The 14521-nt window shown below is 42.0% G+C and overlaps 1 protein-coding gene across 6 annotated transcripts in view; it reads right to left on the bottom strand.

Moving 5' to 3' along the window:
- The window catches only part of gphna (gephyrin a), a 58706-nt gene that overhangs the window by 31271 nt on the left and 12914 nt on the right, over positions 1-14521 (bottom strand). For 3 of the 6 annotated variants that reach the window (XR_003930355.1, XM_030081787.1, XM_030081791.1), the window contains exons 2-8: positions 12124-12202; positions 11980-12037; positions 11732-11824; positions 8425-8519; positions 8264-8330; positions 6557-6853; positions 2886-2987 (exon numbers count right to left, since the gene is read on the bottom strand). Coding sequence is in view for 5 of the 6 variants with exons in the window: in XM_030081787.1 (XP_029937647.1) it covers positions 2886-2987; positions 6557-6853; positions 8264-8330; positions 8425-8519; positions 11732-11824; positions 11980-12037; positions 12124-12202 (791 nt within the window). In the remaining variant the exon portion in view is untranslated. Of the gene's footprint in view, positions 1-2885; positions 2988-6556; positions 6854-7023; positions 7069-8263; positions 8331-8424; positions 8520-11731; positions 11825-11979; positions 12038-12123; positions 12203-14521 lie in introns of those variants that run through there. The other 3 variants (XM_030081788.1, XM_030081789.1, XM_030081790.1) reach the window with 2 other exon arrangements.

Here is a 14521-nt window from a genome sequence, read left to right as displayed (position 1 = left end):
CCTGTGGTGCACATACAGAGAGTGGTACATCTACCAGGGGGGCAAGAACATGATATGGCAGTGTTCACTGGCCACTGTAAAAAAAAACATCGGAAACTTGGCCACAAAAAAATCCAATAGTGTCATGGCTTAAGATACTTTTGCAAAACCTTTCAATTAAAAAAAAACAAACAAAAAAAAAACTGTTTTCCTTTTGTGGTGTGGATGGTGATAACAAAACAATATGATAACACTGATGTCACTGGCGTGGCACTGATGCTCTGCACATGCTCACAGGAGACAATGACCTCACACAGATGCCACTTTGATCATGGAGTTGCTTTCAACAACTTATATTCATTAACCTGAGCTGCTCTTAAAAGTTACAGCTCACTTTGTAGTTATCATTCCTCTTTGTTTTCCTTACAGTTTTAGACAATTTAACCGCATTTGCTCTAGCATTTGTTGCTATCTTTGGGAAGTCAGCAAATTGTTGCAGTTACTCTTCAGCTTCCTCACACCCACTCATATTATGAAGAGATAAACGTTTCGCATTGTGTCAAGGTCCACATATGAAGGTGACACAGATTGCTTTTGGGGAAAAAAAAAAACAGACATCATGTAACTTGTTGTGTTTACACCTTGAGTAGTAAATCGGATATGTGTCATAAATATTCATGAAGGGTAAATGTAGCAAATGTCTCATTAAAAACTTACTAGGTGCCAGATTCCCCAGTTCAACATGGGATTCATTGCTATCAAATGGCTACATGAGTTGACATGGAACAAAGACCGAGGCGGACACTGACTGTTAGGATAGAGATAAATATGTGCTATCCCACATTCAGCCTTTCTAAAAGATGAGACAAGCAGCTGCTGTCCATTTAGCACCACAGTCATAGTGTTCTGCTGGTTTATGCGCTGAAATCGCACCAAAACACACACACAAACTCACACACAGAAACTGCCTCCCACTTTTCAGTCTATAAATAGGTAACACGTTTTTTGTGTAATGTAGACTGTTCATATGTTAGTTTTTGTTGTTTTTAATGGGCGACTCTACCCTATGCTACGTTCCCCTCCACTGTGTGGAGGGGAACGTAGTGTTGTGTGCAGTACTGCAGCATTCATCATATTAGAAAGATAAAGTGAGGAAAGATTCCCATCAATATATCTTGCAAAAGTTCACATCAATTCGAAAGTAAAAGTAAGAAAATAGGAAAGCAAAGTAAGCTAACATTACAATTCTTCAAGTCTGTATCAAAAGGTAACACAATTATATCTCTAATAACAAATATCCTCAGTGGTATCATAGGCAGAATTGGTTTGCATGATAAAAGTAGCATTAAAGTGGGATTTATTTACATGTAACGACATATACTTTCTTATAATCACAAGTCGGAAGTTGACCTGAATGCTACTTACCGGTTGGAAGTTGCAATTGCAGTAAAAACCAAATCAACATGGCATAATCATGTATGCATGTGTCAGTAAGCAAGAGGGGCTATGCTGAGCAATAACGGGCTATTAGTATCATCACAAAAGTGAGAAAATTATAAGTTGTAGCTGCTCCAAATGTAAATGGTAAGTAATTTCAAACAATATACATCTAAATCTGGCAGTTTTGTCTGGGAGAATGATAAAATTTACATGAAATATGATTAAAAAACAACTTACAGATTTAACTAGTACGGTCCACTTTCCCCGTTTCCTTAGGAAGTGAATTTATGAATTTGTGCTGGAAGACTGTAGTTGAATACATTGTCTTGTTTCCCTGTCTGGCCAGTTCAGTCTGTGCCGAACTGGCTGGCGCCGGCGCCTGGGTGCACTGTGCCCAAGTTGAAAATGTTTTAACAACACCATGGCGAGTCCAATAGGAGAGAATAGTGGAATCAGAAAAAAATCTGGCGGATTTGGCAGAACGGCACAACAACAATGGAGGAAAGCATCATTGTGGCTGTCTCTCTGTGTGCAGAGCTGTGGGACACCAGACAACAGTCCTACCGAGATCTCATTAAAAAGCCCAATCATGGAGAGAGAGATCCAACAATTTGGGAATACCAAGTGTGTTTAAAAACTGGCAGAGATATATGATGTTTTTGCTTTCCACAATAGGCGAGTTCTTTTTTTCTTTTTTTCTGCAATCAAAGATCAATACTGTTGTAAACTGGAGCAAATGATTTACTACACGGACAGGAGGTGTACGTATTTAGAAATCTAGATGACTGACATCATTTGATATGCACTACTCTTGCAAAGACAATGCAGTATAGTCATACAATTATCACGCACACGCGCGCTGCTCTGCACCTGTTGGTGCTATACCAGAGCGCGGCCCAAACCGCACGCTATGTGAAAGCCCCTCAATACGACAGGAGCGTCATCAATAGCCAAGCCAATCATATCGATTGTTTACCTTTCAGCGCCAGAGAATAGCGGAAGAGAGGAGATGAGACGAAAAAATGGCTTGCTCCAAAATGAGAAAAGTAGATAGTGAAATCCGAACTTTTAAAGATGAATGGACGGACCAATACATGTTCATTCTGCCTGCATCCACTTCTAAACCATTGTGTCTCATATGATGTGAATCAATAATTAATAATCAATAATGTCTAAATTTTAGACATTGTAAGATTCGGATCTTTGCTGGCAGGAAATTTTAGTAACTGGACCTCTTTGAATTTTAACTGAATACCCCTGGTGTAGAGCATGTACCACATTAAACTATGACGAAGCACAGGTAAATATACAACTCAGCACTCAAACAAAGTCCAGTTTTACTTTAAAGTATATAGCTCATTCATTTAGTGATGTTCAACAGGGTGTGACTGACAGACATGGCTAACAATGAGATGATGAGGATGGACATGAACAATGACAGGAGAGGAGGGATGTGTGTGTCTCACCTGGTCATCATGGTTACAGGAGCAGGTGAAATGAGTGGGTGGGGCTTGTGTGGTGCCGGGCAGGTAGGGACCCCCCTTAGCCATGACCACAGCATGACTCGTCTGATGGACACACACACACACACACACACACACACACACACACACACACACACACACACAAATACAGATACATGTCCATACAGACAGGCAGGCGAATGAGATGAAATGGACTGTTTCCATTTGGCTCATGAAAAAAAAACACTTACAAAGTTGACATTTTAGTGAAACACTAACAGCTTCATCAAACACTTCTATGTTGAATTCACCAGTGGATTCAGAAAAGGCCTTGAATGATGTTTTTCCAGGTATGAAATTAAATTAATGAATTCACTTTCCTTTACATTTCCCAAGAAATGTGTCTTCATAAAGCAACACACTTGGCTCCCCAGCACCTCTCCTAAGCTTCACAATGCTTAGTAATATTTTTATGTAAAGTGAAAAAGTCAGTATAAGACAAAATGACTTCCTGTAACATTCTGGGCCCTATCTTGTGCCACCCACTACCCGTTGCCACTACCCGCTACCCGTGAATTATGCATTTAGCAGCTTTCACTATCCCTTAACAGTATCTTGCGGCCACACTACCCTCTATACATTATGCCGACTCCTTTATTTGCGCCTGGAGTTGTGTCCGTGGGTTTGTTTATGCACTTTCCCTACAATTGCTATCTTGAACACACTTTAGGGAAAGCGGATAGCGGGTGCTCAGGGCCACCCGTTGATTAAAAAACAACGTACAGATTTAACTAGTACGGTCCACTTTCCCCATGCGGCTTCAGTGTGCGCCCTGACGGAGCAATGCCACGTACGCAGTCGGACTGATACCGGGACGCCGTCGGAATGGACTGAGTATATTACTCATATTTTACTCATATATTTTGGTATTTCTGCTTTATTTGACAGTCACAGTAGAGATAGACAGGAAAGGCAGGGGAGAGAGAGGGGATGACATGCAGCAAAGGACCTGAGGTCGGATTCGAACACTGGTCGCTGTGATTGGGACTAGGGATGGCTCGATACCACTTTTTCACATCCGATAACGATACAGATACTGCAGCCTTGAGGATTGGCCGATACCGATACCGATCCGATTCTTTTTGTCACTCTAAAAGTTGTTAATAATGCGTGGATGTAATTTGCTTGATACTGACATCTAAAAACACCACATTCACTGTACAACAACTATTCTGGTCCCCTAAAGAAGGAAAATATGTGACAACTGAAGTCATGTGTAACTGCTGTGGCTTAAACTTAAAGCTCACATCACTTTTAACAGCATTTATAAACACAACAGACCCAGCTGCACCATTCAAATGTTAGAAATAAAATAAAAGGGCAACTTGGTGCAAATTTTGCATTTGAGTTAGTTTTATCAACTCAGAGTAGTTTCACCTGGAGTTAAGCGCGTGCACAGCAGCTATAAGACGAGTCACCATGGCAACGAGGAAGCGTCGGGCTGCGTTTTTCACCCCAACTGAATTGGAAATCTTAATGCATTCATACAGCGAGTTTGAACATGTTTTTTTTTTGTTGTTTTTGTTGAACATTGCTGCTCAGGTCAGTGCGTAAGTTTAAATGTCCATTGCAATCAATAATATTACAGGGGAAAACTGCTTGAATTACTGCTGGCCAATTAATTTATTTCATTTAGGTGACGTGGGACGGTAACGCTCAAAAAGATAATTGTCTGGAAATGCTAAAACATCTATGCGCGGTCTTATAACCATCTCCCGACCAATATTTAATTCTCTGCGCAGTATTAAATATTCCTCCGTTAACGTAAAGTTAACAGAGGACATGACTACAGCTCTGCAGGCTTCTGCTCACGTGACGAAAACACAGGCACATGGCAACCATGGCAACAGCTTGTCTGTGTTACGGCATGTCGCGCAAAGTGAAGTTGAGGATATATGAGATAGCTTGGGCTTATGGATCGGATCGGACGGGTTCTAATAAAAAAATCCGATACCCGATCCAGTCATTTTGGCCTGGATCGGACCCGATACCGATCCAGTGGATCGGATCGGACCATCCCTAATTGGGACTAAGCCCTGGTACATGGTGCGCGCTCTTAACCAGTGAGCCACTGGGGCGCCCACAGAGGAAAGACTGTTTTAACTCGGACACTTACGCCAGTGTGTTTTATTGTTTTATCATAAGCCAGCAGCTGTGCTATATTTCTATTCTTAATATTTTATTTGCCCAATCTACCTTGTCAATAAATTAGTTTACACATAGACACACCTCTGCCTCTTGTGTGTGTGTGGTGTGACCCAGGGATTTTACTCAATCAGTACAACCTTGTGACACGTCCACTTGGACATGTGGACATGCGGCTCCACCTCCCGAATTAACTCGCCTATAATATAATATATAATATATATATAAAAAGCCACCTTGCTTTAGCCTCAGTAGAACCCCTGAGAAAATCTACCTCCCTCTCTCCATCACGGGTTTAGGATTTAGGATTTAGGATAGCGCATCCTGCCCTTAAAGGCAATGGCACCTGGCACACTGATTGGTTTAACTGGCGTAATGCCCAAACCACGCCTATGCATAATACAGCGGGTAGCGCAGGTGTTTTATGTTTTATAACCGCAGGTGCGCAAGACAGAAACTTTTGCGGGGGAACACCTCTTACGCAATGCTAAATCCCCAAATAACGTGTGTAGGGACTCCCAAGATAGGGCCCTCTGTCTCTCTTTTAATGAAATCATTTTCAAAAAATTTTCAAGAATCCATAAGAAACTTCCAAAGCTTCCAAAGTTGCTCAAAGCATAGGCTTCCCTAAGTGCTTAAGTATCATGGCATTAATGAAGCTTTATTAAACATAGGTTTGCAAGTAAATACTTCAACATTGTTTTTTGACTAATGAATGTTAGCTGCTGCTCACGGAAAGTTATCTAAGAATGATTAACAATGGACAGATGCCAAACAGCTCAAGACTGCATGAAACCAATGTCTCAAATTATACGTTGTTTGTGCACTGTGCAGTGTGTTGCTAAAAAAAATTAAGATTCTAACAACATGCAAACCCGTTGACAATGTTGTGTTCATTGAAGCGTTGGTTTTGTGAGTTTTTGACCCTTTTAGCCTTCCATATATATGACTTCCATACAGTACACAAAACATGGCAGCTGGATATGATTGGGAGCTGAAATTAAGCATCAGTGGCTAAAAATGTGCACACAAACATCTTAATTTATCTGATGAGTCGAACTTTATAATCTTCCAGGATGTAATGAATATTTCCGGGACATTATTATCAATTTGAAAATTTCTATGACTTTAGTTGAAACAGTCGATAACTTTCTAGGTTTTCCAGGACAAAAGGGAGACCTGCGTCTTTTGTTTCTCTGTACTTACTTTATATCTAGTAATAAGTATTTCTTGTTATGAATCCCGTAACAACCCACAGCATTCCAGCAGCTCACAGAATCACAGCCTACAGAACATGTCCTGCAGCTGTTTATAGTACAGTTGCCTGCTGCTGCAATGACCCAATTTCCCCACAGGGATCATTAAAGTTTCATCTATGTGGAAATTCTCTCAACACTGGCACCCAGATTTTCAGCCCAGTATCACTCTGATGTCCTGCCCAGCAGAAGCATCTCCCATAGAGCAGTTACCTTGGCAGCGATGGCGGCTGCGGTGATGTGGGAGGAGCCATGCTGGTGATGGTGGTGGTTGTGAGAGTGTCGACCTCTCCTCCTGTCCTCTTCCTCCTCCTCCTCCTCTTCCTCACACTGTGTGCCGCGCTCCATGGTGTGCGTGTTGCTGTGCACATGGCTGTGCGTGTTGGCCAGTAGAGGGGGAGGGGAGGGCAGCTGCTCCAGGGCAGCGTGTGTGGATTTAACCCTGACTGAGGCCTCGCGCAGCAGGTCGATGGCGTGCGGCAGAGCAGGCAAGATGAACTGAAAACACTCCTGTGTGAAGGAAAGCACATATTCAGGGGTGAAAAAAATGATCAAAAAAGCGTCACTTTTCCTAAATTCTGGCTCAAAGGAAAGGTTTGATACTGATTGGAGATTGGGGATTCCCTCTGGTGGAACAGAGGGAATCGTGCTGTAGAGTCATACTGTCATGCATTGCTTACATTTCTATTCATCTTATAGAGCTGCTGTTTTCAGTGTGAGGTCCAAGGACCCCCATGAGTCCTTGAGGGTCTTCCAGGGAAATAGAAATCAGCACTAGTTTAAATATTTGCCTTTCACAAGCATTTAAATGAAACCAGCATCACTGATCTTAGCTATAATTGCATAATTTTAGTAATTATAAATACAGTTTTCTTGAAATTAAAAAATGTATTTCAGTTGATGTTTTTTTTTTTTTTTTGCTGATTGGCTAATAACCTTTTCATATCACAGTCCCGAGGGCAAAATCACTTCAAGTGGGGGTCCAGGGCTCAACTAGAGTGGGCATCCAGAACATGAAGTAGTTTGAAAACCTCTGTTATAGAGCATTTTGTTGCTGTTTTGATAAGTGCTCTACAAATAAGGTTATTCATGAATCACTATTTTCATGTCAGAGAAGTAACCAGGGTTAACTGGAGCTAGAAACCATCAGTAATGGCACTATATGTCAGCTTAAGATTACATTAAATGTCAAAAGCTGAAGGCCTTATATATAGTCTATTAAGAAAAAATTTATCTTCTGTGTATGTAACATCTAACACAATGGTTTTGGTCCAGCCTCAGCCTCCACAATTGTTCTTAATCATTAAGTCACAGTCCACACACAGGCTAACTTAGGAGCCATTCAATTTGATTTTGCAAAATGAAAAGTGCAGTAATCCACAACGCTTTCATGCATTGTTGACCCTGTGAATGATATGTTAATGAGTGAAGGATGTCCATTACATTTTGGAGTATTTAGGGCAAATATCAAGATTACCTGAAGATCAAAATTCACATTTTGGCCAACATCTCCGGAGCAAAGCATCGTAGAAAGATGCAGCTCATTGCATTATGTAGATGTGGGGGATTGTGCACCATGACAGAGGCTGCATGTTTTTTTATGCAAGAGTCTGCTTTGGGAAAAGGTAGTTCAAAATAATAAAAAAAAAATTACAAAGTGGACCTGCATGCCCACGGTGCACTAAGAATCAACCTGCAACCCAACTGAGAACCACTGATCTAATAAAACACATCTGACTGATGGTGTTTCTTAAGGAACAGTGTCTCTCTTCCAACAGCCACACTGGGTCTTTAATCCCTGCTGATGAAAGTGATCCAGCTAGTTACAGTTTCTCATAATAGGTAGAGCTTAAGACCTAGAAATTGTTTCTTCCATTATCTTCCATTATATCTGAATACAGCAGAATCCAGGAGTCCTACCTGAGAGCCCTTCTTGCTCCCTGGCAGGTTGATGATCAGAGTTTTGCCTCGGATGCCGCACACCGGCCTGCACACAGTGAAACAGACACATCACTAGCCTGGTTAAAATAAAATAGATTCGAGCAGAGCTGTGTTTAAATAGCATGAAGAAGACAACAGACCTGGACAGCATGCCGAGTGGTGTGACATTGAGGGATCCCATCAGCATGGCCAGAGCCATTCCTGGAGCCTCTCTCTCTATCACCTCTCTGGTGGCCTGCAACACAAAAGACTAACCTGGCTAAGGGCTTGACACCTTTATTTACCCCAAGGAACTGTGGTCAAGCACACTTATAGGGATACTTTACCCAAAGCAAGAAGTAGCGAGAATTGACCCTGTGCTACCTTCAATCCACAACAAAAAACTTTGTAAGCCTTCATGGTAAACTTGCATTTCAAAAATGCTAGCTGTGTCTGATTCAAGGGAAAAAAACTGGGGGTTCCATCTTTCACACTGCGCTACCCGTTGCTACTACCCGCTACCCGTGAATTGCGCATTTAGCAGCTTCTACTATCCCTAAACGGTATCTTGCGGCCACACTGCCCACTATACATTATGCCGACTCCTTTATTTGCGCCTGGAGGTGTGCCCGTGGGCGTGTTTATGCACTTTCCCTACAATTGCTATCTTGACCACACACGTTAGGGAAAGCGGATAGCGGGTCCTCAGAACCACCCGCTATCCCATTTGGGCTTTTACAAGAGCGCGCCTAGGCGGCTTCAATGCGTGTCCACTTGGACACGTGGACGTGCACATGCGGCTCCACCTTCCCAATTAACTCGCCTATAAAAAGCCACCTTGCTTTAGCCTCAGTTGAACCCCTGAAAAAATGGCAGAGATAGTACTAAATCGCGACCTTCCTCTCTCCATCACGGGTTTCGATTTGAGGATTTGGGATAGCGCAACCTGCCCTTAAAGGCAATGGCATCTGGCACACTGATTGGTTTAACTGGCGTAACACCCAAACCACGCCTATGCATAATATAATGGGCAGCGCAAGTGTTTTAGGGATAAAGGCAGGTATGCAAGATAGCGACTTTTGCGGAGGAACGCCTCTTACGCAATGTTAAATCCCCAAATAACGGGTTTAGGGACTGTGACGCAAGATAGGGCCCTGCGTCTCTAATTTTATGATTTTACAACCACAAAATGCTATCAAAAGTTTAAAAAAGCTCACACACATTATGCTATATAATCCAGGTCTCTGGTATTCAGTCATATGCTCAGTACCTTCCAAACACAAGTAGTCTTTGCAGCAACATTTGAGCCAAAATACATGTACATGTGCACAGTGTGTTTGATATATATATGATCTTTGCAACATTTTGACAACTTAATGTCATTCTGTAAATGTTTTTGAAAAATGTTTTAACGTCCTCTGTGTATTTCTTCAAACCACTTGAATGTGTAAAACGCTACATATAAAAATGGCCGCCAATAGTATGAATAGCTAGCATTAGCTTCAGACTTGACGTCTACCATGGGCAGCAGCTAACTCTGGATTAGTGTTTTTCCACACTCTTGTGGTGGCCTGGCTCTACTCAGTTCAACTTGGCATGTCAGCCCAGTGTGGCTGGGATTGCATTTCTATGACAATAGGGCTATCCACTTGAAGATGTGTCACTTGTGGGCGTGTTGACAAGTTTTTCCTCCCTTCTCTTCCAGCGCCCCAAAGGAATGTTTTATTTTCAAAAACATCAACGACACAACTCGAAATGGCATGAGCAATATTCATGTAACTAAGAGATTGAGCAGCTCTGTTTCAGAGTATCTCTCTAATATCTCTCTGACCAATGAATGATGATGAAGGCCTCTGATGTCACTGCAGAATGGGCCCAGCATTCTTTGACCCTACTCTAGAGATGGTCCCTCTCGGGTGAGGCTCAGCACAACTTGGTGTGCTTAAACAGGTGATGGAAATGAAAATCAGTGCCGCACAGTTCAACTCAGCAAGGCCAAAAGTGCCAATTGAAAAAAATAGCATTAAAGATTTGCTGAAAAAGAAAATAATAATAATTTTTATATGGATACATTGTCAACTACAATACAAAATTCATGAGTCTGGCTGTAAGCAGCTCTGTTTCAGAACTGTTCAATTTCTCTCCAACCAAAAAATGATGACAGAACCCTCTGACATCACTGCAACCCACTTGAAGGCTGGTCCAGTGTGCCTTGGCTGGAGATGGTCCATCTCAGGCACGACATACACTACTCACAAAAAGTTAGGGATATTCGGCTTTCGGGTGAAATTTCAGGATGAACCTAAAATGCATTCTAACCTTTACAGGTGAACTTAATGTGACCTTCTGTAAACTTTTGAATGCACATGTCCAACTGTTCAATGTTTCAGTACTTTTTGCACAAGTTGCTGTTCTCTAACAAGAAGTTTAACGGCAAAATTCACATCAGGTGTTTGATGCTCCAGTTCATCGAGGTCGTATCATTAGGGAATGGCTACTGGAGACTGGGGTACCTCAGATGGAGTGGCCTGCACTTTCTCAGGCCTGAATCCCATAGAAAACCTATGGGATCAGCTGAGTCGCCGTGTAGAGGCTCGGAGCTCTGTACCCCAGAACCTCAATGTCCTGAGGGCCGCCCTTCAAGAGGAGTGGGATGCCATGCCTCAGCAGACAATAAGTCGACTTGTGAACAGCATGAGACATTGTTGTCAAGCTGTAATTGATGCTCAAGGGCACATGACAAGTTATTGACACTGACATTTTTTGTTGTGGTATATCCACCACTGTTGTTGGCTTTTGTTTCAATAAATTGTTTGAGATGAGGAAATCACCAGTGCATGTTTCTACTCAAATGCCCTACTTTCATGATATAATATCACTGTAGTGTGAACTTTTTACATTTTCCATAAATTTCACCCAAAAGCCAAATATCCCTAACTTTTTGTGAGTAGTGTATCTCAGTGCGCTTAAATTGGTAATTGAAATGCAAATCAGTGCAGCACGGTTTGACTCTGTGGCCAAAAGTGCCAATGGAAAAATTGTACTATGCTGAGGACATCCATATAGAGTAGAACTGAAGTCAACCGGAATGTTTGTAGATTTCTGTATACATTTTGCTTCACTCCCAAGAAGCTTCAACTTTCACTTTAGTTCTGAAGTAGCTTCTTGAATAAGAGTGAAAAGTCTTCAAGAATCATCAAAGAGTTGACCTCGATTCAACTCTATGTGGATAACCTGACCTGGATGACTGAGAGCCGATCATATTTGGGAACTCTGACCAAGAAGGGTTGCTGGTGAAAACATGAATAAACAGCTTATTCTCTATATTGGTGTGTGGCTACTTTTGTCTGTTTATCTTTCTTCTCTAAGATACTTCTTATTAGGCTTTGAAGGAAAAACCTAAACTTAAAAGTATTATTTGAGGATTTTTTGAAGTTACTTTAGTAGTCAACAGTTATGTGTGTGTACCTCAGGTGTGACATCACGTGGCGCAAAGCCAGTCCCTCCAGTTGTGAGGATGAGATTCAACTCCTGTTCATCACACCAGTCCAACAGAGTTTCCTATACACAAGTGGACAAACACACACATGCACACATATTAACATCAAACTAGACTGGGGATTTCACTGTTTAATACAACTTCAACCTGAGAGAAGGACCTAATCAGTAAAAGCATTCAAAGTAGTGTTCATTTGTTTCATGACTCAGTTTCATACCTTGATTTCATCAATCTCATCTGGAACAATCTTGTAGGCTGATATAACTCCTCCTAACCTTCAGGAGAAGACACAGACACACAGTTAGAGCATGATGTATACAGCATACTATATGTGTATGTGTGTTTGTGTGTGCAGACTCACAGTGAGGGGTCATGGACCAGGTCCTTTAGGTTGATTCCACTTCTGTCCTCAGCCAAGTTCTTGAAGCAGCTGTCACTGACTGGAGAGGAGAAGAGTTCAAGTGTTGGGCATCAAATCAACAAATTAACAAAAGAAAAGAAAAAGTTGTTAATAATTATAAATATTTAGTAATAATTTCCTCAACTTTCCTATAATTTTGCTCGCTACCAAAATTTAAGTATATATGGGATTCTGGCCACCACAGGTCTTCAAGATCCTGTGAAATGGCATTACCGCTTCCTTGATTTACTGTATTTCCCGTTTGTACAGAATGTTGGGGTGGGATATAACGTGAACAAAGTGGAACATGCCGATTAAAAAAAAAAGTCTCAGTACTTTTTTGTGCAATTAATTTTTTTGTGAAGGCACTAGGAAGTTGTTTTTGCCCCACTGGAAGGTGGGGCCAATATGTCACTGTGTCAGTCAGGCAGTCAGCAGTTTATGTCCAGAGGGCTATGGGCCCTATCTTGTGCCACCCGCTATCCGCTGCCACTACCCGCTACCCGCAAATTGCGGATTTAGGAACTTCCGCTATCCCTAAACAGTATCTTGCGCCACCCGCTACCCGCTATCCGTTATGCCGACTGCATCATTTGCGCCTGGAGGTGCGTCGTGGGCGTGTTTCATGCGCTATCCCTAAAGTTGCTATCTTGCGCACACACTTGTCCTGACCACCCGCTATCCGCTATAAAGTTTGGTCTGTTAGGAGAGCGCGCCCAGGCGGCTTCAATGCGCGCCCCGACGGAGCCTCACCACGCACACGGTCGGACTGATACCGGGACGCCGCCGGAATGGACTGAGTATATTACTCATATAGACTGTTTAGAGGAAAGACTGTTTTAATTGGACACTTACGCCAGCACGTTTTATTGTTTTATCATAAGCCAGCAGCTGTGCTATATTTTTATTTTTAATATTTTATTTGCCCAATCTACCTTGTCAATAAATTCGTTTACACATAGTTCCACCTCTGCCTCTTGTGTGTGTGTGGTGTGACCCGGGGATTTTACTCAATCTGTACAACCTTGTGACACATCCACTTGGACACGTGGCTCCACCTCCCGAATTAACTCGCCTATAATATAATATATAATATATATAAAGCCAACTTGCTTTAGCCTCAGTAGAAGCCCTGAGAAAATCTACCTCCCTCTCTCCATCGCGGGTTTAGGATTTAGGATTTAGGATAGCGCATCCTGCCCTTAAAGGCAATGGCACCTGGCACACTGATTGGTTTAACTAACGTAACGCCCAAAACATACCTATGCATAATATAGCGGGTAGCGGAGGTGTTTTGCGGATAGCGGGAGGTGCACAAGATAGCAACTTTTACGGGGAACGCCTCTTCCTAAATCCTAAATCCGCAAATAGCGGGTTTAGGGAGTCTGGCGCAAGATAGGGCCCTATATCTCCATAACTATAAGGTGGATCTCCATTAATTTTGGTGACAACATTCATGTTGGCTAGAAGATGAAACCCTTGTAATTTTGGTGATTCCATTACCTTCCCTCTAGCACCACCAGCAGGCCCTGCAAGGCAGGGTATATCTCCAAATCTATTTAGTGGATTGTCATGTTATTTCATGGCAACAGTCATAGATGGCTACAAGATGACATCTGTTCATTTAGGTGACTCTATGACCTTCCTTCTAGTGCCACCAACAGGTATTTTTTTTTATATTCCACACTTCTATCTCAAAAAAGTTTTGCATTGGCATGAAATTTGTTAACAACATTCATGCAGCCTTTAGGATGAAAGTTGGCAATTTGGGTTGACCCCACGACCTTTCCTCTAGTGCAACCAGCAGGCCCAGTACTGCAGAATGCAATGTGTTACTATGCATCCTCAATTCCACTCCACTCAGCTATAAAATAAAATATATATTATACAGACAATAAATTTACAAGATGCTTACTAGGTAACAACTTTGGTCTCCCCAGGTGATTTAGGCATAGCATAGGCTACATCCCACGTCTGCAAGAACGTAAACAGGGGGCCCAAATTAGAACCTTCCCCTGGAATCACCTAGGTCCAAATGAGAGCTTCCAATGGGAAAAAAGAGGCTACATAATCAAAGCATGTTCATGTACATATGTAAAAAAACAACAACAAAAAAAACAATTTTAGCATGATATGGTCTAGTACAAAGATACCAAAACAACGGGTCTCAGTGGACTGAGAATGGCCTGAAAGGTGCTCCTAAATAGGCCCCTAAGTTTAGTAATGACCAAAGATTTTTATGTCTCACATACTGTATCTCCAATCCACTTAAAATGGGCCCATATCTCAGGAACAAATCTAACGACTCAGAACCAACGTCCACTGATAGAAACATATTTTCTAGTATACATTGGGGGGA

This window comes from Myripristis murdjan, chromosome 22 (assembly GCF_902150065.1).
Source record: "Myripristis murdjan chromosome 22, fMyrMur1.1, whole genome shotgun sequence".
Classification (NCBI taxonomy): domain Eukaryota; kingdom Metazoa; phylum Chordata; class Actinopteri; order Holocentriformes; family Holocentridae; genus Myripristis; species Myripristis murdjan.
Note: the sequence above shows the minus strand (reverse complement) of the source record. Positions and strands in the feature narration are given on the sequence as shown.